Genomic DNA, 27,094 nt, shown 5'->3' on the forward strand with positions numbered 1-27,094 from the left:
AGGAATCATTGTCATGTTTAGGTGGAGATTAGTGCAGCTGAATCTCCTTTCAGAGAGCAAGGCAATTGTGAGAACTTTCAGAGGCAAGAATCCAAACTAGAGAACTATGAAGTTAGGGAAGCTGCTAATCCTGTAAGGGCACTGCCCAGGTGTTTTACTTTGAATGAAGACTTTGCTTTTGTTTACACACAAGGGATTTACATGTTTTATGTACGCAACATCTACTGCTGAAGATGTCTTTGTCAGCAGACAAAGGCTCCAACAGCAAAGCCATTCTGCATGGCTTTGGATGTATTCACCCTTTATTCCAGCAGTATATACTCCTGCAGAGTTTAAAGCTCTACTCCTAATACAAAGACTCTGCCACTGGTAATACTCATTCAGCCAGGCTTCCACATTTCAGTTACTATAATCCCAGAAAAAATAAAAGCCCTGGAGACACTAACACAGAAGGCCTCTATCCTCAGCTGAAAGTGCCTCAGAGCCAGTTCTCTATGGCACAGGGTGATGAATGTGCAGTTATTGGATCTTTTAACAAAGCAGAGTGAATAAAAATGCTTCTGCCATTAGCCCAGAGCACATATTTCTCTCTCATCAGAGCTGTATCCTTTGCTGTGACTTTTCACAGTTACATAAATATGGCCTATTTTTTCCCCTGAATTAACATCTTGCTCTCTAAGTTTAGGCTTTCACACACACATAAAACAAACTGTCTGATTTCTCACACACAGCTGGAACCTTGGCTCACACGGGAGGAACTGTTCTGTTCCTGCAAATATAAAGCATTCACAGTTAGTGACTGACAGATGGGGCTAAGTCTATCCTGTGAGTGCCCCCAATACCGTTCCAGCCTGTAAAATTCTGTGCACCATGGTGTGAACCTCTTCAGAGAGGAACCATCCACCCCCATCTTCTCTGTTCTACTGAAAGCCAAAAACTGATCTTGTAACCATGCTCTGAGAAGAGGCAGATGGTCCTATTTTATATGCTCCACGGAGTGGGTGGATGGTTACATGGCTTGGGACACAGAGCAGATGGTCATGCACTTCAGAAAGGAGACAGCTGTGAGTGGTCTCTTTAAAAAGAAACTCAGTGTAACGTGCAAGTGCTGAAATACCTGGAGAAAATGTGGATAGTGAATGTTGCTTAAAACCTTAGAGCTCTGGGGGAGAAATCTCAGACAGCACTATTGTGGATTATTTGTAGTACTACAGAACCTACAGGCAACAACTGGGATTGGGACCCTATTTAGCTAGACTTTTTAAAACAAAGAAAAAGGCAGTTGCTACCTCACATTGCTTATAATCTAAAATCCCAGAAAATCTTTCCATTTCTGGCCTGTGTGATTTTTGTGCACCACTCATCACTATGGTGCCGGACACCTGGTTTCCAGTTTCATGTGAGGTCTATTCACAGGGGTGGGCAATGACTGACCCATTCGGGTTTACATGGTGGTTCAGCTTCTGCTACTTGGGGATATTTGTGTGACCTTTTCCCCGGTCTAGTAATATTTATGGCTGAGGAACCGAGATCAAATTAGGAACCAAACCCTGATTTTGAGTCAGTTTTGGGCAAACCTTTTGCACAGTCCTAATATTTATCCCCATATTCCTTCTGGGAGGAGCTACTTTCTACACGGTATCTCTAGTCCATTCTGAGTTCCTTCCATCTTGTTCAGGCTGGACTCAGCCCCATACCTCCCCCAGAGTGTTGGTTCTTACCAAGGAGGCTGTCTTCATATTTCTTCTCACCTCTCCCAGTTAGGCTGCAAGGGGCTTGATCTGGATGACAGGGGATGGATCATTGAAAATTGCCCTGTTCTGTTCATTCCCTCTGAAGCACCTGGTATTGGCCACTGTCAAAAGACAGGATACTGGGCTAGCTGGACCATTGGTCTGACCCAGTATGGCCATTCTTATAGGATAGCTATCTGCCCAGGTTTTCCCAGGATCATCCCTTTTTGGAGGTAGCTGTTCCAGGAAATCTGTACGTCTCCCAAGGACATTTAAAGTCCTGGGTTTTGTCACTTGCGTAGCAATACACCACTCAACCCAAATTTGATCAAAGGTCTGCATGAAGGAGAGGAGTGGTAAGGAGCTCAGCCCGAAAGGAGAAGGCTCACATTGTGTCCAGTCTGGCAGCCATGCAGTACAGCTGCCTTTCCTCAGCTCACCTGGCCCCACCACCCTGCTCCTCTGTGCCCAGTTGCCCTTGCTCTGCCCACCCCCATAGTGTGACCACAGCACCTTCAACTCGAGAACAGGCTTGGCCAGGCCAATAGGGGGTGAAGGATCCTGGCTTACTGAGAGAGCAGAGACCAGCTCCGTATTTATCAACTAGGCCTTGATTCACCCTCCCATCCCTGCTCCCCACAACTGTACAAGGCACCACACCACCAACTCTGGCTCCTCCTCTTAAAGGTCCCGGATTTTTGTACTTCAGGTGGCAACCTTTCCTGCAGAGTTCCCTCTGTCTCTTGCAGGACGGGTCTGACTCCATAACTCCAACCCCTTGTTTCTTCGTATTCTGTGATTGCCCCCTCATTTCTCTAGTCCTACCCAAGTCTCTCTCTGACATCCTGGGATGGGGCTGTACTGAACCTCTCACTGCCATTCATTAATGGACATCTTGCCACTAGTTCACCTTTATTTCCAGTGGGCCAAATCCTTCCCCCAGAACCACACCTGAGCAGCTGGGCTTGTGCAGAAAGCTCCATGGGGCTGGAAAGGAGATATGTCCACCACCTCCCCCCATCATCAAGGGGCAGGGAAGCCACTCTATAGCTGCTACAGCAGCCCCATAGTCTCTGGCCCTGCTTCTCATCTGCCCCACTCCTGTCCCCAAATTCTGCTGCCTGGAAATGAGGAAGGAGCCGCTGTGGAGCCTTGGATGGACTCCCAAAATCTTCATCTGTGGGCAACAGATCCACATTGCTTTTGCTGCAGGTAGGGCCCTGTCCCGCTGTGGATCAGGGGTCAGGAGCTGTCCAGTTTTGTTTTAAAACATTAATTATTGTTCCAGTGTTGTTTGCCTGCTGTGACTGAAATACAGACTGATGTCTCCCATACAGAGTGACCCATAAGGAAGCCATGTTCCTGTGGCTGAATATCTAGGGCCTAGGCCATGAAGCACAATGATAGCCTTGTGATTAAGGCATTTGACTGTGACCCAGGAGGGCTGAGAGGCCTATTTTTTGCTCTGATATAGACTACTGTGTGACCTTAGTCAAGTCACAAAGACATATGAATGAATATGTATATAAATGACACTGGAAGTGTTGTGTGCTCTCAGTGTAACAGGTGGATTGTGCATTGACTGATACACGGGAGACCTTTCAAAGCTTGCACTGAGTTTTTCATTGCACCACACCACTGATTTTTATTAATGGCAGCCAGAAAACTAAACCTCCAAGTGCCTCTATGAAAATTTAGGGTGCAACCTGGCAGCTTGGCACAGGTGGCTAACAGGATGAGGGGGGACCCTGCCGGGAGAGTATGTGATACACCTAACCATCTCACCCATTTCTTTTTTTCCTCATGAGTAAATCAAGTGTCCAAAGCCAGATCCAGCCCATCCAGGCAGTACACCATTAGATCTGAATAAAGAGGAATAAGGGTGGGATTTTCAAAAGTGCCTAAATGAGCTAGGAGCACAAGACCCACTCACTTGCAATGGGACTTTGAAAATCCCACCCTAAACGCTCAGAGAGGTGGCAATCTGTGCCTTTCCCTGGAGAGGATTATGGCAGGATCCCTTGGATTTGGGGACCATTGTTGGAGGAGCATCGAGCCCAGGACCAGACAGATGGCATCACACACAGCTGATTGCTGTTATCCGCTGCAGCAGCCGAAGAGGAGGAAATACATCCTGCTTCATGCTGCCCCACTCAATCCCTTTGGTCCCATTATGGCACGACCCAGGCAAAAGGGACCATAGGCAGCTGCTGAAAGCTATATGACCCTGGTTCAGAAGGTGTGCACAGCACACCTTCCTGGTTGTCTCAGGATGCCCATATCTTTGGTGTCTCTGGGGCCAGAGTAGCCCTAACCGATCCCCTGTTCTTCAGCTGTGCACAGGATTTCTGTTTGTTTTATCTCCAGGAGAATGTGACTCTAGAAGTATGAGCACAACCACCCACTGTTTCCTATAACAACAGTCTCTATTTCTCACCTCTAGCACAGCCCTTTCCTTCCCAGGTTAATAAACCAAAAAACAGGTAAGCCCTAACCCTCCTTTCTTCCCGTCCTCCAGTGATCTCCTGGGAATCATTCTCCCCTCCCCTCTCCCACCACCGTATGCAGAAACAAGTGAATTCTGGGGAGTGAGCCTTAGGCAGCAGCCAGTGCACTGGAATAATGAGAGCTAGACAGGCTGTGCCATCCTGCACAAGTCTCTGTGTGTCTCTATCCACTGTGTGTGTATGCATCTGCGAGAGCGTCCTCTCTCTCTCTCTTCTCCCCCTTCTCTCTCCTTCATAACCCCCTCCTCCTTCCACCAGCTCTTGTTCTTTTCATGAGATGCAGAGCTAGGAAGCTAGGAGAGTAGCACGGTGCTGCAGTTATTCTAGAGATAACTGTGGTCAGGCTGGCTGCCCTTCACGCTCCCCGATGTACCAGGAGGCGGCAGACCCTGTCATTCAGGGCCTCGACGAGCCATGCCCATCAAGTACCTGCCAAAACCACGTAGCCACCACCATGCTGACAGCTACAAGACAGGTAAGACCTAGGAGTTCATTATTATGTAGGAAAGCTTCCGGGAAAGGCCTCTGTGTGACAGGGCTACAGGCCTCTTGGTTCTCAGCTCAGATGTAATCTCCTTGGTGTTGACTTTTTCTTTATTCTAGCACCAATTCCTGTGGTGAACAATGGGCCTGCAAAGGGGTGGGGGAGAGATCCGCTTTGACTGTCACCTCAATTAATGTCACCATACTGCTTCTGTTGGTATGTTAATCTTTCTGTGGCCTCTTATGAATGGCCTAAAAAGTCTAGACACTGTTTCCAATTAGCAATTGCAGCAAGAGCTGTGTATTCCCTCCGATTAGCCCCCCTCCATGCCTCACCAAACCTTGTCAGGGCCCATACTAGAAGCTGGGACTCTGGTTCTAGAGGTGATATCTGTTTCAAGGGGAGTAGCTGTGGTCTTTTTACACTGCTAGAATAACAATAATTTACCCTGGTAGCTATAGTTACGAGGTCTTCACTATATTTTTAGTTTCATTCATTTTTTTTTTACAAGGATGGATCATACTCTGCATCCAAGTTATTCATGCCATGGTGACTAACACGAGTGATTAACACCACTGCTCAGTTAATTAAAAATAAAACTAATTTGAGTGAAAGGAGAATGTGTCGGAGGTGACAGAACTATGCCAAGCGCTTGATGTAGTGTAAACGTGCAGATGGTAAGAGAGTTGGGAGTGGGGAGCAGGCGAGAGCTAGTCCAGGAGGGCTGTCTTTACCCTCCATACTGGCTGTTGGATAACTACTACTCATGGTGCACTCTGTTGTAACAATTTCCATATTTTTGTTTTATGTTCAGTGCTTGAGGTGAAATCTGGTAAATTAGAATGGTCGTGAAATAAGAGGGGCCAGTAGCACTGAAGTCTACACAAGCTTCTCAGTATGGCTTCCCATCAATTCACCTCACTCCTGACCCATATTAATCTTGTTATTCTAGTGCCAAGTGCCCACACAGCTTTACTAATGCACCTCAGTTCTGACCAGTATGAACCCTGCTGTTCTGGTACTGAAACCCCATGCCCCTCCCTCATTGCACCATGCCACCTCTCTGCAGCATGCTTCTTTTTCCACCACAAGGCCTCTCCTACACAGAAACCGATAACGCTGGCTTATAGTCAGTGGGAATAGCCTGAGCAGTTACTTTGAAAGCTTTCTACACAACGCTGTGGGTGCTTAATCATTAGGGCTGGAATAATGCATGCGAATCCTGAAAATCACAACTCTGCCAGTGTACCTCAGTCCAGATCTGTGATACTCCAGCTATTCCAGTCCAGCCTCCTGAGCAGAGAATTGAGCTGAATGGTGTGGTATTTTTTATGCGGAAAAAGATCTCCTGGAGAACACGGTGAGCCCATCTAGCACATTTCATTTATGTCCTATTCCAGATTTGAACAGCGATCTCCCCAGATGAAAGATGGCACATTAAGATCCCGATCTAGTAAAGCACTTAAGTATGTGCTTAAATTGAATACTGGGAGTTGCCCATTAAAGTTAAGCATGTGCTTAAATCCTTTGCTGGATTGGGAGCTAGTCTGCTGTACCACCTTGCACCTCTGAGGAGTGGCCAACAGCCCTAACCACTCTATAGATGGGGCTTGTGTGTCCTGTGGGTGACGGGTCTGATAAGCACATGCGGACATAGCTGCCATCCCTATTAAATGGATTTCTAATTGCACATCACTTGGGCCTGTAATGGGATGCAACTGCAACCTCCAGGTGTTAGCCTGAACATGGGTATTTGGTGAACCTGCTAGTTTATAAGGTGTTCAGTGTAATTATACCCTTCTCTTGGAAACTCCAGGTCAGTTACAGACAATTCAGGGAGACTGTAAGTACCAAGTTAACTGCCGTGCCCAGCAAACCCCACTCTCTGATGTGTATCTGATGTCACAGCACATGTACAAATGTGCAGAATTTTTTGCTTCTGCTCCCTCATCTAGTTGGCTCTACCACATATAATTTGTACTTATAACTTGTACATTTCCAGCAAGGGTCTGTCAGAGTTTCCACGGTAAACCCCATTTTACAGGGGTTCATGCCAGTTGCAGTTTAGATACTGCCATATTGACATCAGCAGCATCAGTGAGGCTGAAAGCTGGGAGGACTCCAAGATGACACTGAACAGACCTATGTCAGGATAAATATTTTCAGCATCTCTGCTCCACACATACCAGCATCATCTCCAAAATGCACACACACGTGCACACACTTGTGTGTGTGTGTGTGTGTACAGACATCACATTTAAGGAGAATCTCAGCAGCTCCGTCCCAATGCAAATGCCATTACCACTCAGGGAGCCTTACTTGCTCCCTTGCGGTTGATTTTTCATTCTGCGTGCCTGGAGGAATCAGTGAGACTGAATCCTGAGCACACAGGCTATGGTCAGAAGCCATCTAGCAGTTAGAAGGATTTGTTCTGCTGCATCAATCACAGCATGATGCCAGAGACAGTCCAGGAGATGCTTTTGTCATTGACACAGGGTAAGAATTTAAATAGCTGGCACTCTCATGCTGAATACAGAAAGACAAAGCTATGGATCATATTTTAAGTTTCTCATATTTGTATTTTTAACACGGTCTTTAATTTTCATGGAACTCTGTAGCCCTGTGCTCTCCTACCTTCCTTCCCAGCACAGGATGAGCCCCGATGCTTTCCTACCACACCTACCCAGTATGCGGTCCCAATGTCTGTCCTGCCTTCCCCAGCACAATACCTGAGCTTCACGCTCTCTCCTAGGTCTAAAGGGAGTAGAAGCATCACAAAGCTTTAAACTAGAGCCTCAGATGTTTTCTGACCATGTTAGTATTGTTGTGAGCTGGGTTAAACCTTGTCGTTATGGATTAGGTGAAAGTGCTGCCTTTAATTCAGAACAAAAATAAAGAAGTGTCTGAAAAAACAGACGTAGCACCCAGAATACAGGCACATGGGAAAGCTTAAGGAGAAGCAGAACAACATGGCCCTAAGGTTTTTTAAATGCAAGGGCTACAGCTTGGACTGGCACAATGTTTTTTGTTGCGTGTGAGAGAGCAGAAGCAGGCAGAGACAGAAGTGGCTGGAAAGCTAAGCAGACAGTAACAGAAGCACTGGTAATGTGGCCATATGAGAAATCTAAGAGACAAGGCTTTTTTGGGGTGCAGAGTGCTGGCTGGAAAAGGCAGGTTTGGAACAGCAAGCAAAGAAACTCTCCTACTGTTTGATTCCTGCTGTGTTCAGAGACTTTATGTATAATCTTAATAATATACTAATAATAATATATAATGGTATAACAATAAACAGGACTTTATGTATAATCTTTGTAAATAAACAAAATTGCACCAAAGAAAATACCTGGTGCTATCATCAGTTTCTCCTCCTAGTGAAAACAGGCTTTGGGGCCACAAACTTTGGCTACCACCAGTCAAAAATATAGATCCCACCTGGTGGATTTCTCACAAGGCCCTTCTCACATATTATAAATCACCTTTTTATTTAGTGTTGTAATTCACTGTTCTGGCAACAGGAGGGTTAATTTCAGGCTGCAAGAGCGTGACCTTTGCTGCAATCCCAATGTGCTTCATTCTAACCCCAAAACAACATGGCACTGTCTGAACAGAGATCTCTAGGAGGACTTCTCATATTAGACATCAGATACTGAGAGCGATTGTAATGTTTAACACTAGAGATGTTCGTTGGGCCCTAATTCTGAACTGTGGCTGAGAAGAGCTCAGCACCACTCCAGAAGAGGGATTAAAGAGTGGCACTACACTACGTTTGCAGTCCCTTGATCCTGGGCCCACCCAGGTGCCAATTTGGTTCCTGGGTATGTTTGAACAGCCTCATGTGGGAGGTGGGGTGCCAGAGGAACCATTATGGCATCTCTGCACCACCCACGGTCCCCACTACAGTGGGAGAATCCCCCTGTGGCCAATTCAGATGGTTTTAGGATAGTGATACAAAGCTGAAAATGGCAAGGCACTGAGTGAGAAGAGAGTGGCAAGGAGGCATAATAGGGAGCGAATGATGGGAAGAGAGAGAAAAGGAGGAAGAAAAGGTTGAGACAGCAGGAAAGAGAGAGGAAGAAGGGAAAGCAAAATAAACAGGAGAGGCAGAGAAAAGGAAAAAAAGTCAAGGCAAACATATCCAAACAGTGGCCTAGATTCAGAGGTGAGTCAAAATAAGAGTTTCTAAGAGAGTCTAAACTGATGTAACTTATCACTTCTGGCTACTCAACAACAAAATTACACCAATTTAGACTTCCTCAGGGTATGTCTGTTCCAGAGCTTCAGCTCCAGGTCAGAACTATTTGTTCCTTTTAACCTGCCCTCCATCCAAGCACAAAGCTCTCAGTTGTATATTGTTCATGGCAGAAGTCAGCTTAGGACCCACGGCTGCAGCTTCACTTAGTTAGGCTGAATAATGTGCAGCTAGCCCCAGTGGGGCAGCAGGGCAGTGCTGTGATACAACAATCAATGCAAGCTAGTCCTCCAGTGCAAGCCCTTGGGCTCTTGGGAGCTCTTCCCACAGAGATCAAAGAGGCAACAAAGACTAATTAAAATTTAATCATGGGGGACTTCAGCTCCCTGGATATAAGTTGGTCAAATGTCACCGTGGAACAAGGTTTATGGAAGCAATTTCTTGGCATCTTGAAAAAGTGCTTCTTGGAACAACTAGCTGTAGAGCACACAACAGGAAAAGGTGTCAAGTATCAGAGGGGTAGCCGTGTTAGTCTGGTTCTGTAGAAGTAGCAAAGAATCCTGTGGCACCTTATAGACTAACAGACATTTTGCAGCATGAGCTTTCGTGGGTGAATACCCACCCGAAGAAGTGGGTATTCACCCACGAAAGCTCATGCTGCAAAACGTCTGTTAGTCTATAAGGTGCCACAGGATTCTTTGCTACTTCTACAACAGGAAAAGCTACTTGCCACTTATTCCTAAACAATGCAGGGGACAGAGGAGTAATTATTCACTAGATAATAATGCCTACAGTCTAATTACGCTTAACATCCTCAGGGGAGGGATTGTACAAAAATGTAGCATGGTGACACTACACTTTAGAAAGGGAGTTTTCAATAACATAAGCAAGCTAACCGAGAAGACCTTAAAATTAGAAGTGAGGTGAGGAATTTAAAATCTTTAGAATCAACAGGGAGGCTAGTTAACCATACTGTAACAGAGACAAACAAAGGCCTATGGACCCTTAAGAAAAAAGAATCACATGGACACGCACACATACTTCCAAACTGGAAGGGGGGGAAAAGCATGTTTAAATGACTAGGTGCAAGAGATTATTTGAGTCAAATAATGGACTGTAGCCCAAGTGAAGAAGTTCATTAACCCAGGAACACCCTCCAAAATGCCTGTGAATGCCATCCCTTCCCTGTCTATGATCGGACCAGATGATAACCTTGAGGCCTTCTGCGGTACCTCTTAGCAGAGTACTACTCTGTCCTCACTCAGTGGGAGGAGGAATGTGGGAGAGGCACAAGTTACATATCAGGCCCTGAGTGAGGATGCTGCCACTGACTACAAGACCATCAAAGCTGCAATCCTGGGCCAGCTAGCGGTTTCAGAAACAAAGGCTGCTGTTCTGTAGGAAGCACGTTTCCTCACGACTGTGGCCATTCACTTTCACTTGGCAGCTCAGTGGCTCAAGCCACAGTCTGGGACAACAGGAGAAGCAATGGATATAGTTGTTCTAGAAGAGTTTTCACATAGCAGGGCAAACCAAAGGCATGCCGAGGGGGTGACAACCAGTTGTATGTTCATAATCATAAATTTGGGGGATGTTGTCAGCTTGCCATGGGCAAAACATTAGTGACATAAAGGCACCAGGGAGACATTTGAGTTTACAGAAGGTGCAGAGGGACCTGAAGGAAAGAGCTTGATGGTAGAGATTAGATTATTGATCCAGGAAATTAGCTTCTGTCCTGTCCAGTAATCTTTGTGCCCATAGAGTCTCCCTGATAACCTCATTTCAATACCACACATTTATGTTTTGTGTATGTGCTGTTAGGTCATGAGGAAATTGCTGTAAAAGATTTCTTAAAGAGATTTAAAATGCTGGATGGTATTCAAATTTAATATTTAAATGGCTGTTTCATTAAAAGCTTTTAAATAGAAGCCAGCATAGTACGTCTGCTAAAATAAAAACACAAGGGCCATTGTAGAAGGAATTTGCTATAAACCCTTCTCCTACCTCACAGAGCTTTCTAAAATATTACACTGCAAAATATAATTCTCTTTATCTTCAATTTAATTACATTTGCCATGGCACATCTATCAACTCAGTGCACGTAGTTTGTTCCCGATTAACTCAACCCTGACCCAGGAAAGTAATGGAGAGAAATATCAGTCTCCATGGTTATTCCGGGGCTGCCCAATAACCCACTTCGCCCCAAGAAATAGATGCATTAACAACCCTAATCTGGAGAATCAATAAGGCAAATTATAGGCTTGATTCTCCACTTTGTTACACTTTTGATGTCAATGGACTTCACATGATGTAAAACCTCATGTAATAGAGGGAAGACTCACACCATAATCTCCAGATTCACTATACATCCCGGACTGGCAGCTCAGAGATTTGGTTTGATTCAGATCAAAGCAAAGTCAAAAAGTCTGGATGCTGGAGATGAACTTTCCTTTTTGTTGGCCTAGAAGTTGTGTTGAACAGCCCTCAAGATCTGGCTTTTTTGTTATTGCAAAAATAACACATCTCATGATATTGCAGTAGCCCTGACAGAAGTAGGAAGAAGCACAGAATAGTGAAAATGACACGCTAAAGGTTCACTAAGCTCTTTGCAACTTTTTTTTCAATTTGGTTTGGATTTGGCCAAAGGCTCATGCTGGTTCTTATCTAGTTTGAACAAATTCACTCACCTTATCATTTGCACACTATGAGCCTCAGCCTCTCACACTGGATGACAAAAGTCCTATGTCAGCCACCATGTTTGTTCAGTTTCTGGCTCCTGATAAACTGAGGCCTGATCAATCAGCCTGGAGTATTGTGTCCTTATCTGAGAACAGATAAATCTCTTCCCTGAGAACTCCAGGTGATAAAGGAATAATTACAAGATGAAAAGCTAGTACTGCTCTTACATTTGCTTAAATAATTTGTGTATCAGTCATAAAATCTTTTCTCAGTAGATACTGCCCATATAACCACATGTGCTCTCAGGATATGCTTCAAGCTGGGACCACAAAGAACACAAAAGCCAGAAGTCTTTACTAAAGAAAGAGGGGCTGGTGAGGCTTTAGACTGAATACCAGTTCCAGACAATGGCGGGAGGGAGCAGTAAAACAGTGGTAACTGTATGTTTGTGTGGCTAAGGGAGACATTTTGCATCTTTTCTGAGAATATTAGTTAGGATCTGTATTAAAGGGCTGGCATGTGGTATAGAAGGAAGTGGGATAAGAACAGGTCGTCATAGCCTCACAGAAGTTAGAGAGGCAAAAAGACCTAAGTCACCTCACGTAAGATTTTAAAAAGTGGCTTAGGAGGACACGTGCCACTGACTTTCAAGTCACTTAGTTGCTTTTGAAAATGCTTCCCCTTGTCTATCCCCTCTGCCAGTTCAGGCCTGAGGGCACAAGGATGGCAGAGCCCATAGGTCTGTATATGCAGAGAGAGGGGAATTTGGATCTGTAACAAAGGAAGAGGTGAGAGAAGACAGAAAGTGAGACACTGGTGGCTCAGTGTGGGAGGGCAGGGAATTTGGGTTGTTAGTAAAAGTCAGGTGAGAAGTGGTATGAGAGAATGTGAGATAACAGCAGGTCTTCATGGGTTAGAGAGGAAATTCACATCTGTAACCTGCCAGGGGGGATTTTTTACTGGCTCTGCATTTATCACATTACATCCAATAAGGAGCCTTCCTTGCCTCTTAATAGATTTGATTTGGTTCTGATGACAACAGGACTCTTTAATTATACTCTCCAGCACCTTTTCTGTCAGCAGCTGTCTGTGGAAAGAGCTCTGTGACCTATGATCTGAAAGCAATAACCTATCCCAACCTCAGAGGAGTTTTTTTTTACAACAATGCAGGTTGATGCTTTATTCCAACTTAATCAGGGTAACAACAACAGAGAATGTTTGCAGGGGAATCCCATCTGAATTCTCCCTGTGAACATTTCTCATATACAGAATATGCCAAGCGGTGGATTATTTTAATGTAATAGAAGCTAAGGGATTTGTGATCAGGTTAACAAGGAGGAGGAGGATGAAGGATGCAACAAAGTGTTCTGATCAGGTGGGCAATTCTGAAATCCCACCAATGAGATGTGTGAGCCGGCTCTGCAGTGTTAGTGTAGCCAAGCCTCAGTCTGCTGGATTAGGCTGCTTTAGTGTTTACTGGATGTGACACAGATAGGAGAGCTGCTGTCAGCTGTGCTGCTGCTCGGAGAAAGTGGGGAGAGGGAGGTGTGTCTGAGTGTGACTTTCTGCCTCTTAAGAGACTGCTCTATTCTCTCCGTAGAGCCTCTCCGATCACACAATTGGCAAAGATCCACAGGCCGTGAGGACAGGTCAAAGGCAGTGAGTATCTTTTCTCTGTCTCTGTCTGTCTGTCTGTCCGGAATGCCTTATCCATGTTCAATTCATCTGGCTTTCTACGTATATTGATGGATGTTAATCTCTTGCAGTCTCTTTGAAAATCTCTGCTTTTCCTTTTTAAACCTCAGTATTATTAGTTTTCTCCCCTGGGATGGCTTCATTGTGCTTGTCCTGGGGTGACTCTACAATGTCATCTTGCTGAAGTTGGGTGCCACGATCAGAACAAACTCCCCCTCCTCTGCCCCCAAATAGCATCCTCAAAAGATGCACCGGAAGAGGCTGGCAATTCCTCTCTGCACTGGAGTTCTATTATAGGGCGGGAAAAGATATGGGGTGTGTGGTGAGAGTGTGGGGGAAAGATCCATGGATGGATTCCCACTGGGACCAGTTTCACAGAGTCACAGATTAGATTTATCAAGGTGTAACCAATTGGCTGTACCTGCAGCAGACAGAATTACTGGTGGGTTTAAAAGACAGGGGAAGAGAGAGATCACTAGAGCCTCCGGTTTGCCCTCATTAGCAATCTTGGGTCATTGCAGCAATGAAGAGAGAAATACGTTGGTCAGAGAGAAGTTCACCAGTAGTCAGCTGTGGCATCAGCAGGAAGGGTGGCTGTGATAGAGGGAAGGGAACATTGTGCACGATGGCAAGGGACAGTGGAGATGGGGTGGAACTGTCATAAATCAGGTGCCCAGAAGAGTGCAGAGCATTTTTGTGGTAGAACTCAAGTGCATGAATGTGTGGGGTTGTGTGGGACAGGAGCACCAGCAGCTGCCCAGCTCTGCCCTCAATGACCAATGCCAGCATGGCAATGGGGAGGAAAAATCCTGGCTACTGGAATCCAGGAGATCACGTGCTTTGGTTTCACATGTGAGTGAGGTTGTGTTAATAAGGAAATTCAAAGGGGCTTAGGGAATTATAGGGATTGGTTTCAGCTAAAATACAGTGGAAGGCAGACGGTCCTGGTGGGGATTAAGGAAATGCACTCACTGGCATGTAATGCAATCCCTGCTCCATTAGTTTAGTGGGGAAGAGGCTTTGTACATTTTTAACGTAATCAGGTCTTAAAATGGATGCTGCATTTGGCAGCAGTAGCCAGGGCTGGCTCCAGGCACCAGCGAAGGAAGCAAGTGCTTCGGGCGGCCAATGGAAAGGGGCGGCACATCTGAGTCTTTGGTGGCAATTCGGTGGTGGGTCCCTCGGTGCCTCTCGGAGCGAAGGACCTGCTGCCAAATTGCCGCCAAAGAATGAAGCGGCGCGGTAGAGCTGCCGCCGAAGTGCCGCCGATCGCGGCTTTATCTTTTTTTTTTCCTGCTTCACCGCTTGGGGCAGCAAAAAAGCTGGAGCCTGCCCTGGCAGTAGCCTTGGGAATTCCTCAGGCCCAAAGAAGTTGGGCACTCAGGGCTGGCGCAACCCATTAGGCAGCCTAGGCGGTCGCCTAGGGCACTAACATTTCGGGGGCAGCCAGATCTTCGGCCGCCCCGGTCATCGGCGGTATTTTGGGGGCGGGACCTTCCGCCGCCTCTGTCGGGGGTGGTATTTCGGGGGAGGGACCTTCCGTTGCCTAGGGCGCCAAAAAAGCTGGTGGCACTCCTGTGGGCATCCCCCTCCTCCCCAGACAGACAATCTCCTCTCTCTTCTGCTCCTTTGTCTTCTGCTTGGGTGCCTTCTTTGGGTAAGGTTATCAGGTGCTTCTCCTCTGCCATGATCACTAGGAAGCAATTATACGGTGTGCACCAGGGAGACAGTATCTACCTGTCCTGTGTCCCGTCAGCTTCCTGTCTGGTGGAACCTGGCCTTTCTCCCTGGAATGAGATTCAGTCACAAGGCAGAGGAAAAAGCTGGCCCTGTGCCAAAGGTTGTCCATTTCCTCGGTTCTTTTCTCCTTCTCCTCAGCCATTCACAGACTCCAAGTGTCCAAATGATTAGCTGCATCAGGAATTATGCTTTTATATTGTGTGTGAATGTTTGAGCCTGTGGTGGTTAAAGGACCAGCCCCTACAGAAGCGTGAAGTCCTCATGTTATTTTATTTACAGGTTAGTTGCAGTGCCAGCTTTTCCATGATGCCTGGTCAGTAACATCAACCATGACCTGGAGGGATGACAGGGGCAAGAAGTAGTTTGGCCTTAGCCAGTTCAGTCCTGTGCTGAGCCCATTGAGCAAAGACTACCAATTGTGTTGAATGACATGTACTGTTATGTCAACTCCTGCCACTCGGTGGTGAGCTGAGACCACTAAACTCACTTCACTTAGACCTGAAGCTGGACTTGAACCTTGGTTCTGGGGATTAAAGGAGAGGTGGAAATTCCTACTATGACCAACCCTCAACTCTGAATGGTTTTCACTGAAAATCCAACATTCCCTTCTAGGAGGCAAGAGAATTAAATGGGTTGAGAACAGCTGTCCCTCCTTTTACAGAGGATTTTTTTATTTTAAGGGAGAGGACATGAAACAATAAATCCCTCCTCCCCGCCACCCTACAAGCCAGCCAATTAAAGGGTTAACTGTAACCGGATGCCTGCATGGATGCCTTACTGATTCCATGGAGGTAACTGAAAAGAAATGATCCATTCTTCACCCCTTCCCACCCTGTTACCCTCTCCCTTGTCTAATAAGCCTTTAAGCTCATTCCAATGTACCACTTCCCTTTCTGCCCTTCCTTTGCCTCTCCATTTCCTATGGATTCCATTTTCTTGTTTCCCCTCCCGTGTCCTTCCTTGGAAGTCAAAACCTTAGGCTCAATATTCCATCAAAAATGAGATCCTCCTTTTGCAGCAGCATCTCTGCCTTTCATGTACTGTTATTCCCTGCTGCAGTCCCTTGATCTCAGACATCAGAGAAATTTAACCAGCATTGCGGTAATGCATGTTGCACCTCTGCTGAGCAATTCAAGAGCCTTTCACAGAGTCTGCTGGAACAGGCATTGCAGGAAGGATGAAGGTTGGGGGTATCTGATGAAAAAAGCATCAAAAAGCTCATAGATTAGACTCAACAAGAGGGTCTGAATGAAATACCATCAGAGTCCTTAACATAGTTGAGTGATGGCATTTTACAGGGAATGTTTCTGCATCAACGTTTAGAGTCCTTGTGGAATTTTGTCCTGAGATCTTTGGTCACATGTCAATGTTTTGATGTTGTCCAACAATGCCTGTAACTAAGGATCTCAATATTTTGCAATAGCTAATGCTACCAGCTGTCCATATTATGCCAGAGAGATTAGCATTGCATTCAATTAATATTAATTTGCTCTAAAACTCTGTTAAAACATGCATAATAGGAACTATCTGAGAGTGATAAAGAAAGAAAAAAAATAGGCACGATGCAAATTGGCTCTGGGACTAGCACCAATGTATTCAGAAAAATTATTATATATGGAATGGAAGAATGTTGTGCTTCCCTCTGCAGTCATGGAAAGCTTTATCAATCTGTTTTGCAGAAGAGTTAAAAGAAGAGGGTCTTTCTAGGTCAGGATTGGGTCCAGTAGTGGAAGATTGTGGGCTGAATTATTGAATTCTCCAATTCTCATCCGCAGGAGAAGGTGCTCTTATTCAGTGCTGGGAGAATCCATTAGCCGAGATGCTTTTCAGGTTGGAAAGGGGAGTAATGGATTATGCATTTCTTGCTCTTTCAAACCCTGTTGTAAAACTATTAACCAATATTTATTTGTTTGAGAGGGGACAGTGCCAAAATAGTACTGTTCCTGTACAGTGGCAACTGCTCTCACCTTCCTGTTTGATGCCTCTGCACCCAAGTTTTCCCAGTCAGATTGTTATGTAATAATTGTGTGCTGTGCACGTGTCTCCTACCCCACTGGATGGGTGGGAATGATTACGAGGTGCGAAGGGGTGAAATCTGTGGAACATGTTTTAGAGAGCAAATGATAGAGCGAATCCTTGCACAGATAAATCAGTAGTGGATGAAATTTATCTCTAGTCCACTAGTCCTGGTCACTCTGAATTTACAGATTCCATCCAGAATCCTGCCAGGCCTTTATGATTCTGTATTAGAGGGTCATTTGCAGAGCCCACCTGCTCCCTCTGATCCTTTATGCCCCCCTAATTGCAAGTGCTCATGGTATTTGTGCCATCCTTGCACTGGTGAACAGTGGTGACTGATTTCTGGCACAGCTGCCCAGTTCCCCCTTCTATCATCCAGATAAGAGCACCACAAGAAACCATTCCAAGCCTGTGGCCTTTCACACCGATTCACCATTCTAACCTCCTACTGACTTGTGAGCTACAAAGCAAGGGCTTTAATTACTGGAGATTCTGTTCTGATATTTTAGGTCTATCTGCCCAAACAAAAAACCATCCTAGATATCTCTCAGCCTTCATTGAAGATGTTTGGCTAAACCCTCAGAACCCCTGCATGGGGGCCTCATTAGATACAAAGTCACTGAGATCTTGCATTGTACAACTCTGGCTAATCTTGTAATTGTCACCTTCTCTGGTTCTCCCCTGCCTGCACCCCTATCCCCTATTGATTACAGGAACAGAGGGATGAGAACTCGCCTTGGTTGCCTGTCTCACAAATCAGACTCATATAATGATTTCACAGCCATTCTTCTGGATAAGCCCAACCGGGCTTTGAAGTGAGTATAGATGCACCATTCTCCTTCCCTTTCTATTTGTATTTCCTTCCTTTCATTGTACTTTGTAAGCTTTGAACCCCAATCCTGGCAACTGGAATTGATTTTAGCACTGAACATCCCTGAAAAATAATTAATTTAATCTTTTGAGAGCAAGCAATGAAAAATCCCCAAATCTTTGGAGATCTCCTTGTCCCAAAAGGAAGACAGAAACCCAAGGAACTTGAAACAGCACCAGCTCTGTTAGAAAATACTTGCATCATGGATACATTGGGGCAAATTCTCAGATAGAACATGCATACCACCTCCCTGATACAAAGGGGAGTTGTGTGCATTTATCTGAGAACAGAATTTGGCCCATTGTTATGACAAGTCTAAATATGAGCAGTCACCTCTGCATAACAGGTGATCAGCTTCTTCAGTCCATAGCACTATTATGCTCTACAATACTGGAAGCATTTAACTGATATGCTAAGTCTCATGATTAAAGTCAAGAACAAACAGCTTTATTGAATGCATCCAGCTTGCGTTAAGGTCTAGCTAAAAGAACTAAACCCCCACACCCCAAAGTGTCCTGTATCAGCATGCACTAGGACTTGTGTAAAACTTGGGATTAATTCATCAGCGATTGTCTTTACTTTGGTTGATACAAAGTCCTGGTCTAAAAGCTCTGGTGTCTTGTCCAGTCCTTCCCGGGCAAGTTGCACCAGAAGGGTGTCTGTCATAGACTCCTTTGATTGTCATTTCCTTTCTTTTAGAAGATTATCAACGGAAGAAGCCACAAGATGGGCAGATTCTTTTGACAGTCTCTTGTCCCATAAATGTGAGTAGAAATCACATTCTACCTGCATCCTCTTTCACAAATATTTACTGTAGTTCAAATGTGAAGAATCGTATTAGATGGCACAAGGACCCTCAGTGGATCGCCACATAACTGTCTATCTTAACCATCCATAATTAGGGCAATATCACAAGAAGATGCTGGGAGGGAGTGTGTACTACAACACTAACATACACTGTGGCTGAAATTTTCAAACCCGCCTGGGGGATCTGGCTGCCCAATTCCCATTAATGTTAATGGGAAATCCAATGGGCATTCAAATCCCTTATGTGACATTGAACATTCCAGCATATAGCTTTGCTCACTAAAAAAATGACATACACCTCTACCCCGTTATAATGCCACCCGATATAACACAAATTCGGATATGACGCGGTAAAGCAGCGCTCTGGGGGGGCGGGGCTGCGTGCTCCGGTGGATCAAATCAAGTTCAATATAACACGGTTTCACCTATAACATGGTAAGATTTTTTGGCTCCCGAGGACAGCGTTATATCGAGGTAGAGGTGTATTTTAGTTGTTACAGGGTATAACCTATAGTTAAACATACACATCTGAATGTTCTACAAACACGAACTATACAAAACCATGTAATCATCACACTTCATACCACTAAACAGACCAATCATTCCAATTTTCTTTATAAAAATATTATTCTGCTCCACCAACGCATCCTACTGGGAAGCTATGGAATTCTGATATCATGGAATGTAACCTGGGACTGCATCCTTTCAAAATCTTTTTTACACCTTTAACAAACAACAGACAGAAGCAGTGTATATCCAATAGCATATTTCCATTACCGAATGAAACAAGGGAGCAAACTGAGATTGTGTGGGGGTGAGAATGTGTGGTGAAGGCTTATATTTCTGGAGGGAACGGGCTGGATTCCTTAAGTGTTTACACTGACTTTTTTTTCCCCCTGAGCCCCATTGAAACCCCAGTGTTTTCAGTTGGGAATGAATTGGTGACTATAAACTGCTTTGAGATCCATGGATGAAAAGATGCTGTATTATTTCACCAACAATAATTCACTGAGAATATTGTTTTTGCAGCTAGGGGGAAAATATTCAACTTTTAAAAAACTCTTTGGTCAAAACACAAAATATCATGGAAAATTTTTGTCAATATCCAATTTTTTTTGCCCATCTCTAATTTGGTCAGAGTCCCATGTTACCCTGAGCATAAGTTAGGACATTAAGAAAGGTGAGGCATGTAGCATACAAGAGTAAGCTTCTGTTACAAAAGCTAAGTAGATAAGGTTAGATGTGGTGAAATTATAGAAATAGATTCCTTTTTAGCGGGTTGATGTGACTCCAGCCTTAGAACATCATAGAGTGGCCACCATAAAAATGTCAGTATTTATTAGCAGCTACCACACAGGTAGCTGAGACACCAGCTTTCTCCCATATCTAGAATAGGAAGTCATTGTGGTAACTATATGAGGTGTGATGACAAAAGCTGAGTTTCTAATAATGGCCCCTGTATAGTTACCCAGTGAATAGTGAAATATCAGTAATTTAATAACCCTCCTTTCCAGGGAATACTCTTCATTCTGTTTTGTACCTGAAGCCTCTGGAATTGCTAGTGTGAGGGTCAAAACCTGCTCTCGGTTAAACTGATACAAATCTGAAGAAACTCCATTGAAGGCAACTGTGTTACTCTAGAGTTACACCAATGTAAACGAGAGCTGTGCTTGGCCCACAGACCTTTGAGTGAAAGGGATTATCTTGTGGTAGTCATTGTAGGTATTTTCATTTTCATAACTGCATTAAAAAGGCAATGGAATTGCCTAGGGGTATGTCTACACTACGAAATTAGGTCGAATTTATAGAAGTCGTTTTTTTAGAAAACGTTTTTATACAGTCAATTGTGCATGTCCCCATATAAAATGCTCTAAGTGCATTAAGTTGGTGGACTGCGTCCACAGTACCAAGGCTAGCGTCGACTTCTGGAGTGTTGAACTGTGGGTAGCTGTGGGTAGCTATCCCACAGTTCCTGCAGTCTCCGCTGCCCATTGGAATTCTGGGTTAAAATCCCAATGCCTGATGGGGCAAAAAACAGTGTCGCGGGTGGTTCTGGGTACATGGCGTCAGGCCCCCCTCTCCTCCTCCCTCCGTGAAAGCAACGGCAGACAATGGATTCGTGCCTTTTTTCCTGGGTTACCTGAGCTGACACCATACCACGGCAAGCATGGAGTCCGCTCAGCTCACCGTCACCAGATGTCTCCTGGGTGCTGGCAGACGTGGGACTGCATTGCTATACAGCAGCAGCTCATTGCCTTTTGGCAGCAGACGGTGCATTATGATTGGTAGACAATCGTACGGGCCGGGCCAAACAGGAAATGAAATTCAAAAGTTCGCGGGCCTTTTCCTGTCTACCTGGCCAGTGCATCTGAGTTGAGAGCACTGTCCAGAGCGGTCACAATGGAGCACTCTGGGATAGCTCCCAGAGGCCAATACCATCGAATTGTGTCTACACGACCCCAAATTCGACCTGGCAAAGCCGATTTCAGCGCTAATCCCCTCGTCGGAGGTGGAGTAAAGAAATCAATTTAAAGAGCCCTTTAAGTAAAAAAAAAAAGGGCTTCGTCATGTGGACGGGTCCTGGCTTAAATCAAAGTAAAGCTGTTAAATTCGACCTAAACTCGTAGCGAGCTGATCAGCACAGGTGACCATGCAGAGCTCATCAGCATGATGTGCACATTACTGGAGCACATTGCCCGGCCCGTACTTTGTGAGAAGTCTATGTACATGTCTATGTTCTCATCACTCTCATCACCATGCTGCCATCGCCTCCTCGCCTGGTTTTGCTTTTGCAGCTTCTGGTTCTGCGCTGAAAAAAGGTGCGAAACAATTGTCTGCCATTTCTCTAACGGATGGAGGGGCCACTGACGACACGGCTTACAGGGAATTAAAATCAATAAAAGGGGGTGGCTTTGCATCAAGGAGAAACACAAACAATTGTCACACAGAATGGCTCCCTCAAGGATTGAACTCAAAACCCTGGGTTTAGCAGGCCATTGATTCACAAAACAAATTGGGTCAATTTCTTGTTTTGATCCACTCCATCTATCTTGTACATCTTAGGCTGGCAGCAGACGGTGCAGTACGACTGCTAGCCATCGTCATCTCCTGGGTGCTCGGCAGAAGATGCCGCATTACTATTGCTAGCCATCATCATCTCCTGGCTGCTCGCCAGAAGATGGTGCAGTAAGACTGCTAGCCATCGTCATCTCCTGGGTGCTCGGCAGAAAATGGGAATGACCTGGCTGAATCACTCCCATGTCTGCCCAGGCACCCCTGACCGACCTCACCGAGGTCAGTTAAAAGAGCACCCAGGAGTACGACGACAATGGCTACCAATCGTAATGCACCATCTGCTGCCAAAAGGCAATGAGCTGCTGCTGTATAGCAATGCAGTCCCACGTCTGCCAGCACCCAGGAGACGTACGGTGACGGTGAGCTGAGTGGGCTCCATGCTTGCCGTGGTATGGCGTCTGCTCAGGTAACCCAGGAAAAAAGGCGCGAAACCATTGTCTGCCGTTGCTTTCACGGAGGGAGGGAAAGGGGGGCCTGATAACATGTACCAAGAACCACCCGTGACACTGTTTTTGCCCCATCAGGCATTGGGCTCTCAACCCAGAATTCCAATTGGCAGCGGAGACTGCGGGAACTGTGGGATAGCTACCCACAGCTACCCACAGTTCAATGCTCCAGAAGTCGACGCTAGGCTCGGTACTGTGGACGCAGTCCGCTGACTTAATGCACTTAGAGCATTTTGTGTGGGGACATGCACAATCAACTATATAAAAACGATTTCTAAAAAACCAACTTCTATAAATTCATCCTAATTTCGTAGTGTAGACATACCCTAAGATTCATTGTGGAAGCAGAACAAAGCTTCAGTTATATGCATTTTCCCCACCATTAAGTAGCACACATGAACAAACATTGTGCTAATGTCAGACAGATAAAGAAGTCCTGTGTCTACTCTAGCATTTCTGTGTGACTGTCCCCAGTGAACATTTTCAGCTAAGCGCCTACAGCTAGTGGCAAAAAAGAAGAGAACTATATCAGTCAAATTTCCTTATGACTGCCTGTGTGAACAGTGTTTGCTAGCGTAATATCAGAACATGCTCTGGGGCATAAGCTGATCACCAGCTGGGCTCAGAAAGAAATTTTCCCTTTGCTTTATAGTGTTATGCAGGTATCATATTTTCTCTGAAGCATCTGGCATAGATCATTGTTTCACTAGATAGACCACTGGTCTGTTCTGGAATGGAAACTCCTATGTAAATTTCAGAGGGGTTAAGAATTAGTTATGGTTTGCTAATTCACTTGGAATAACATTGTTGCTAACAATTTTCACCTGCCACTGTCAAAAGTAAACCTGGAATGAGGTTTTGGGCCTCTTCAGACCAAACAATTTCATGGTGTGTTATGGCATAGACAGTGCTCAAGAATTGAATGACAGAGGGGAGCCAACTCAAAGCTGTCCCTCCAGCGATATACTGGTGGGAGTGGAAGGAAGCAGGGAAGTATTTCTCAGATCAAAGGGCGGAATTAAATGTTACTAAAGTGATACAATCTTGAGACCCTCATAACAATTCAGTGGGTATTGCCAAGGTAAGGAGGTTGACACTGTACATAGAGAGTCAATATTCTTTTTTGGAACTTCTGAACCTCTTGTTGCTACATACAATGAGACTACAAAGAGGCTGCAGGTGGAGACATTCCAAAAAGGCTCTAACAGAGCATCATGGCAGTGGTGAGCTGGAGCAGGTTCCCACAGGTTCTCAAGAACTGATTGCTAAAATTAGACCTCCGTGGAGAACTGGTTGTTAAAGGGCCAGAGGGTGGGCAAAGAACTCTGGTCTGTGGGCCGGACCATCCTGTTGCTCCCAGGATTCCCAGCTGGGGAGGCTGAGGCTCCCCCGGCCCTTCCCCCGCTTCCCCCCAGCTGCAGCGTGGCCAGCCGCCGGCACCAGCTGGGCAGCTCAGCTGAGCTCTGGAGTCGTCCTGCTGCCACTTTTTGAATGGCCCAGCAAGGTGTGTGTGTGGGTGGGGGGGGGCTGCTGCAAGCTCCAGGGCTGGCCAGAGGAGAGGGGAGGGGGCAAGTGGGGCAATTGGCCCAGGCCCTGCAGGGGCCTCCGGCCCCACGACGATCTCTCCCTGGCCCCTCCCCCACTCCCCCCCTTAAATCAGAACTTTTTATAGGGAACCGGTTGTTAAGATTTTGGCAGCTCATCACTGATCATGCAGTCTCTATGTGTAATATCAGGTCATTTACCTTTGTAAAATATCCACTGAAGTATGAGCAGCAAAGAGTCCTGTGGCACCTTTTAGACTAACAGACGTATTGGAGCATGAGCTTTCGTGGGTGAATACCCACTTTGTCGGATGTTCCGACGAAGTGAGTATTCACCCACGAAAGCTCATGCTCCAATACGTCTGTTAGTCTATAAGGTGCCACAGGACTCTGCTGCTTTTACAGATCCAGACTAACATGGCTACCCCTCTGATACTGAAGTATGAGAGGCTGCTGCCTGCATTGCTTTAGTGAACTTTATAGTAACATTTAATCTTGACATGATACTTTCAGGAAGAGGGTCTCTTGAGTGGAGTCTAGGAGGACCTTTGATAAAAGGTGTTATGTTTCCAATAAAATCTGGTTCCAGAATACCACCAGAATTTAAGGAGATCCATTGCTCTCATTCTCTCCTACCCCTCCCCCACAATCTCTACTCAGAACCTTTCTCTTTGGGGGTCTCTCTGATCGCAATCTTGACCAGGAATCATGTTATTTTCTTAAATAATATGCAGTGTTCTCATTCTGGACATGATTCATCTCTGCACCAGCATGGAGGCTAGCACAGGGACTAAGGGGAAGCTGGCTTGTGCTTTTCCTATCCTGGGGTTGCTGCCATGCAGGGTATCTTACCTTGTGTCCTGGCCGCTGTGGCCCCTATGGGACTTGCGGCATTGAAACACTGAGCCATACCCCCTCCTGCCCTGTATTCCTGCACCAGGGGCTCTTGTGGGGTCATGGGGTTGCAGAACCAGTGGTGTCACCTCTGCGCATGCTGGGGAGTTCGATTGCACCAGGGGTGTTCCTGGCAGGGAAGAGAGCTTCTGGCTGCTTGGAAGCCCTTTTAGGCCAGCTCTGCTGTTACAAAGGGGTCATAGGTCACCAATGAATTAGTCCCATGTCTCTAGGGACTCCCAGGATGGGCAATGCCCTATTGGATAAAGGGAATGGAATGATTCCAATTGTCTAGTCTGCAGATCATATAAAAATACATCGGCATCAACACTGGTAAGTGATCAGGAATAAGGGAGGCAGCACAACTCATGTGCTTCCAATCACACACAGCTCTGCAGCAGGCATCTGGGAATACAGTGTGTGACTCCCCCTCTGTCATTCTAACACTGCTTTAAAGGAACTAATGCCAACAGGTTAAGAGTGGCTGAAGTCTTAATTTTGTTGATACTTTCAGGTAAACAGCTTAATGCCGCGTATCTACCTGCTGGAGACGCAGAGCAGTTTAGAAGCACAGGATCAGCCAGTCAGCTCCCCTTTTGCAGCAAGAGTTTTCTCTCCCCATCACAGAAAAACCTCAAAACATAATGCACAAATATTCCCTGGGCTTGGGGCTGCTCTGGCCCAGGGAACAACCTTCTCCCAGGCAGTCTCTACCTTCTCAAGCCAGGAGCAACTGCTCCTATGGCCCCTCCCTGGAGCACCTGAGTTGCTATTAACTCCTTGTTTGCCAGGGACAGGACAGAGAGCTCTGCACAGTGTACAATAATGTCCAATTTTCATTTTCTAAAAGCAAGTAGTGAGGGAAAAACCTCAGGGAAGTGTGGTAGCATGAGAAGGGGATTCTGTAATCTATGCAACATGCTTCTAGTACATTTACCAGGAAGTGACTTTTATATGCTGTTTTTGAACATCTTTTCCCAGTTCATACCATTAAGGTTAATGATGACTCCCACGAGATGGGAGCTCGGTCTGGCCTGGAGAGTGTGTGTGCAGTAAGTGACAGGAGAGTAGCGTCTCTCTGTATCTCATGCCCAGGAGACATGGTCTGGCCAGCCAGATGGAGATTCCTTTTGACAGTATGCCGGCGGAGATGCAAGCAATGGCGCATCTTGTTCTGCATCTCTCACGGGGCTGGACACGTGCCTTGTCATTTGTCCAATATCCAGCAGGACAAACTGTCCTTAAACCCTCAATCTGTTTTCAACAAAGAGACATGGAAAAACCTTCATGTATGTTTCCTTTTTAGTTTTGTGATGGTTATTTTTCCCTCCTCTGTATTGTGTGATCTCTGTGCTCTTCTGACATATATTGTCCTTCTTCTGTCTTTTCTTGATCACTCTTTGCCCTTCTTCCCACAGATTCCCATCTCCTTCTGGCTCTTTTTGAGCCAGGACAGCACTGTGCCAGCATTGTGCTACTGACATGAGTCTAAAATTCATCAAAATGATACTAGGATTAGAAATGTTCCTGTATCCCCACCTCATTCAGCATCAGCAGGGCAGCATTTAGCCCCTAAGTGTCTAAATTCCTTTTGAAAATGAAACGTAGGCATTGCAATGCTAAGTGCAGCAACACCTAAATATCTTTAAAAATCTCAGCCTATGTCTTTGTTTCCTAGGTTAAGTGCCAATCACATCTATGGCATGAAATACAAACATTACATAAATAATCATTAACCTTCGTGGTCCAGCATTGGCTAGATTCCTGGTGATTAAACTGTCTGCCTGAATGATTTAAGCCTTAGTCTTGGATCTTCTCAAGATGTTGAGGCCTTCCTTAGTTGCCACTCATGATTCACTAGCCTGCAGAGCACCTTCTTTTCAACCCTTCTTGCTCTAGTCAATCTACTCTTCATGTTCTAAGGGAAAGAACACAACATTGGCTGTGAGGAACTCTGAGTTCTAACTACAGCTCTGTTACTGACCATGGGAAAATCCATGAACCTGCCTGCTTTACTGCCCGCATCTATCCAAGGAAAGTAATAATACTTACCTAGTTCACAGATGAACAGTGGGGATGCATTAAGGTTTGTACAGCACTGTAAATCAGTGACACACTACATGTAAGTGCCAAATAGGATAATTACTTAAAGCATACAGGGCTAGATTATACTTTTAGGCACATCCCTGTGTTGGGAGCACAGGGGGATCCTTAGGAGGATCTTGGAAAAAGATAATTGTCTGGGAAATAAGTGTACTTAGCACAATCCCTCCCCAAGATCCCCAGTGCACCTTACTGATCTAGGGATCAGCATGAAGGTGGAGCAGGGACATAGGGACATAAACTGAAGTCCTTAGTGAGGCTGAGGCTGAACTCCCACTGAAGTCAATGGGAATCATGGCCGAACAAGA

General features: G+C 45.6%; 2 protein-coding genes across 3 annotated transcripts in view; one reads left to right on the top strand and one right to left on the bottom strand.

Annotated features, from left to right (window-relative positions):
* The window catches only part of NPL (N-acetylneuraminate pyruvate lyase), a 119,212-nt gene that overhangs the window by 84,684 nt on the left and 7,434 nt on the right, over positions 1-27,094 (bottom strand). The gene's annotated exons all lie outside the window — the stretch shown is intronic.
* Positions 4,536-27,094, top strand: part of RGS8 (regulator of G protein signaling 8) — a 32,038-nt gene continuing 9,479 nt past the window's right edge. The window contains exons 1-4 of one of the 2 annotated variants that reach the window (XM_045027680.1): positions 4,536-4,715; positions 13,193-13,251; positions 17,760-17,861; positions 18,617-18,681. In XM_045027680.1, coding sequence (XP_044883615.1) covers positions 4,608-4,715; positions 13,193-13,251; positions 17,760-17,861; positions 18,617-18,681 — 334 coding nt within the window. In that variant the 5' untranslated portion in view covers positions 4,536-4,607. Of the gene's footprint in view, positions 4,716-13,192; positions 13,252-15,792; positions 15,819-17,759; positions 17,862-18,616; positions 18,682-27,094 lie in introns of those variants that run through there. The other variant, XM_045027681.1, reaches the window with a different exon arrangement.

This window comes from Mauremys mutica, chromosome 8 (assembly GCF_020497125.1).
Source record: "Mauremys mutica isolate MM-2020 ecotype Southern chromosome 8, ASM2049712v1, whole genome shotgun sequence".
Lineage (NCBI taxonomy): Eukaryota > Metazoa > Chordata > Testudines > Geoemydidae > Mauremys > Mauremys mutica.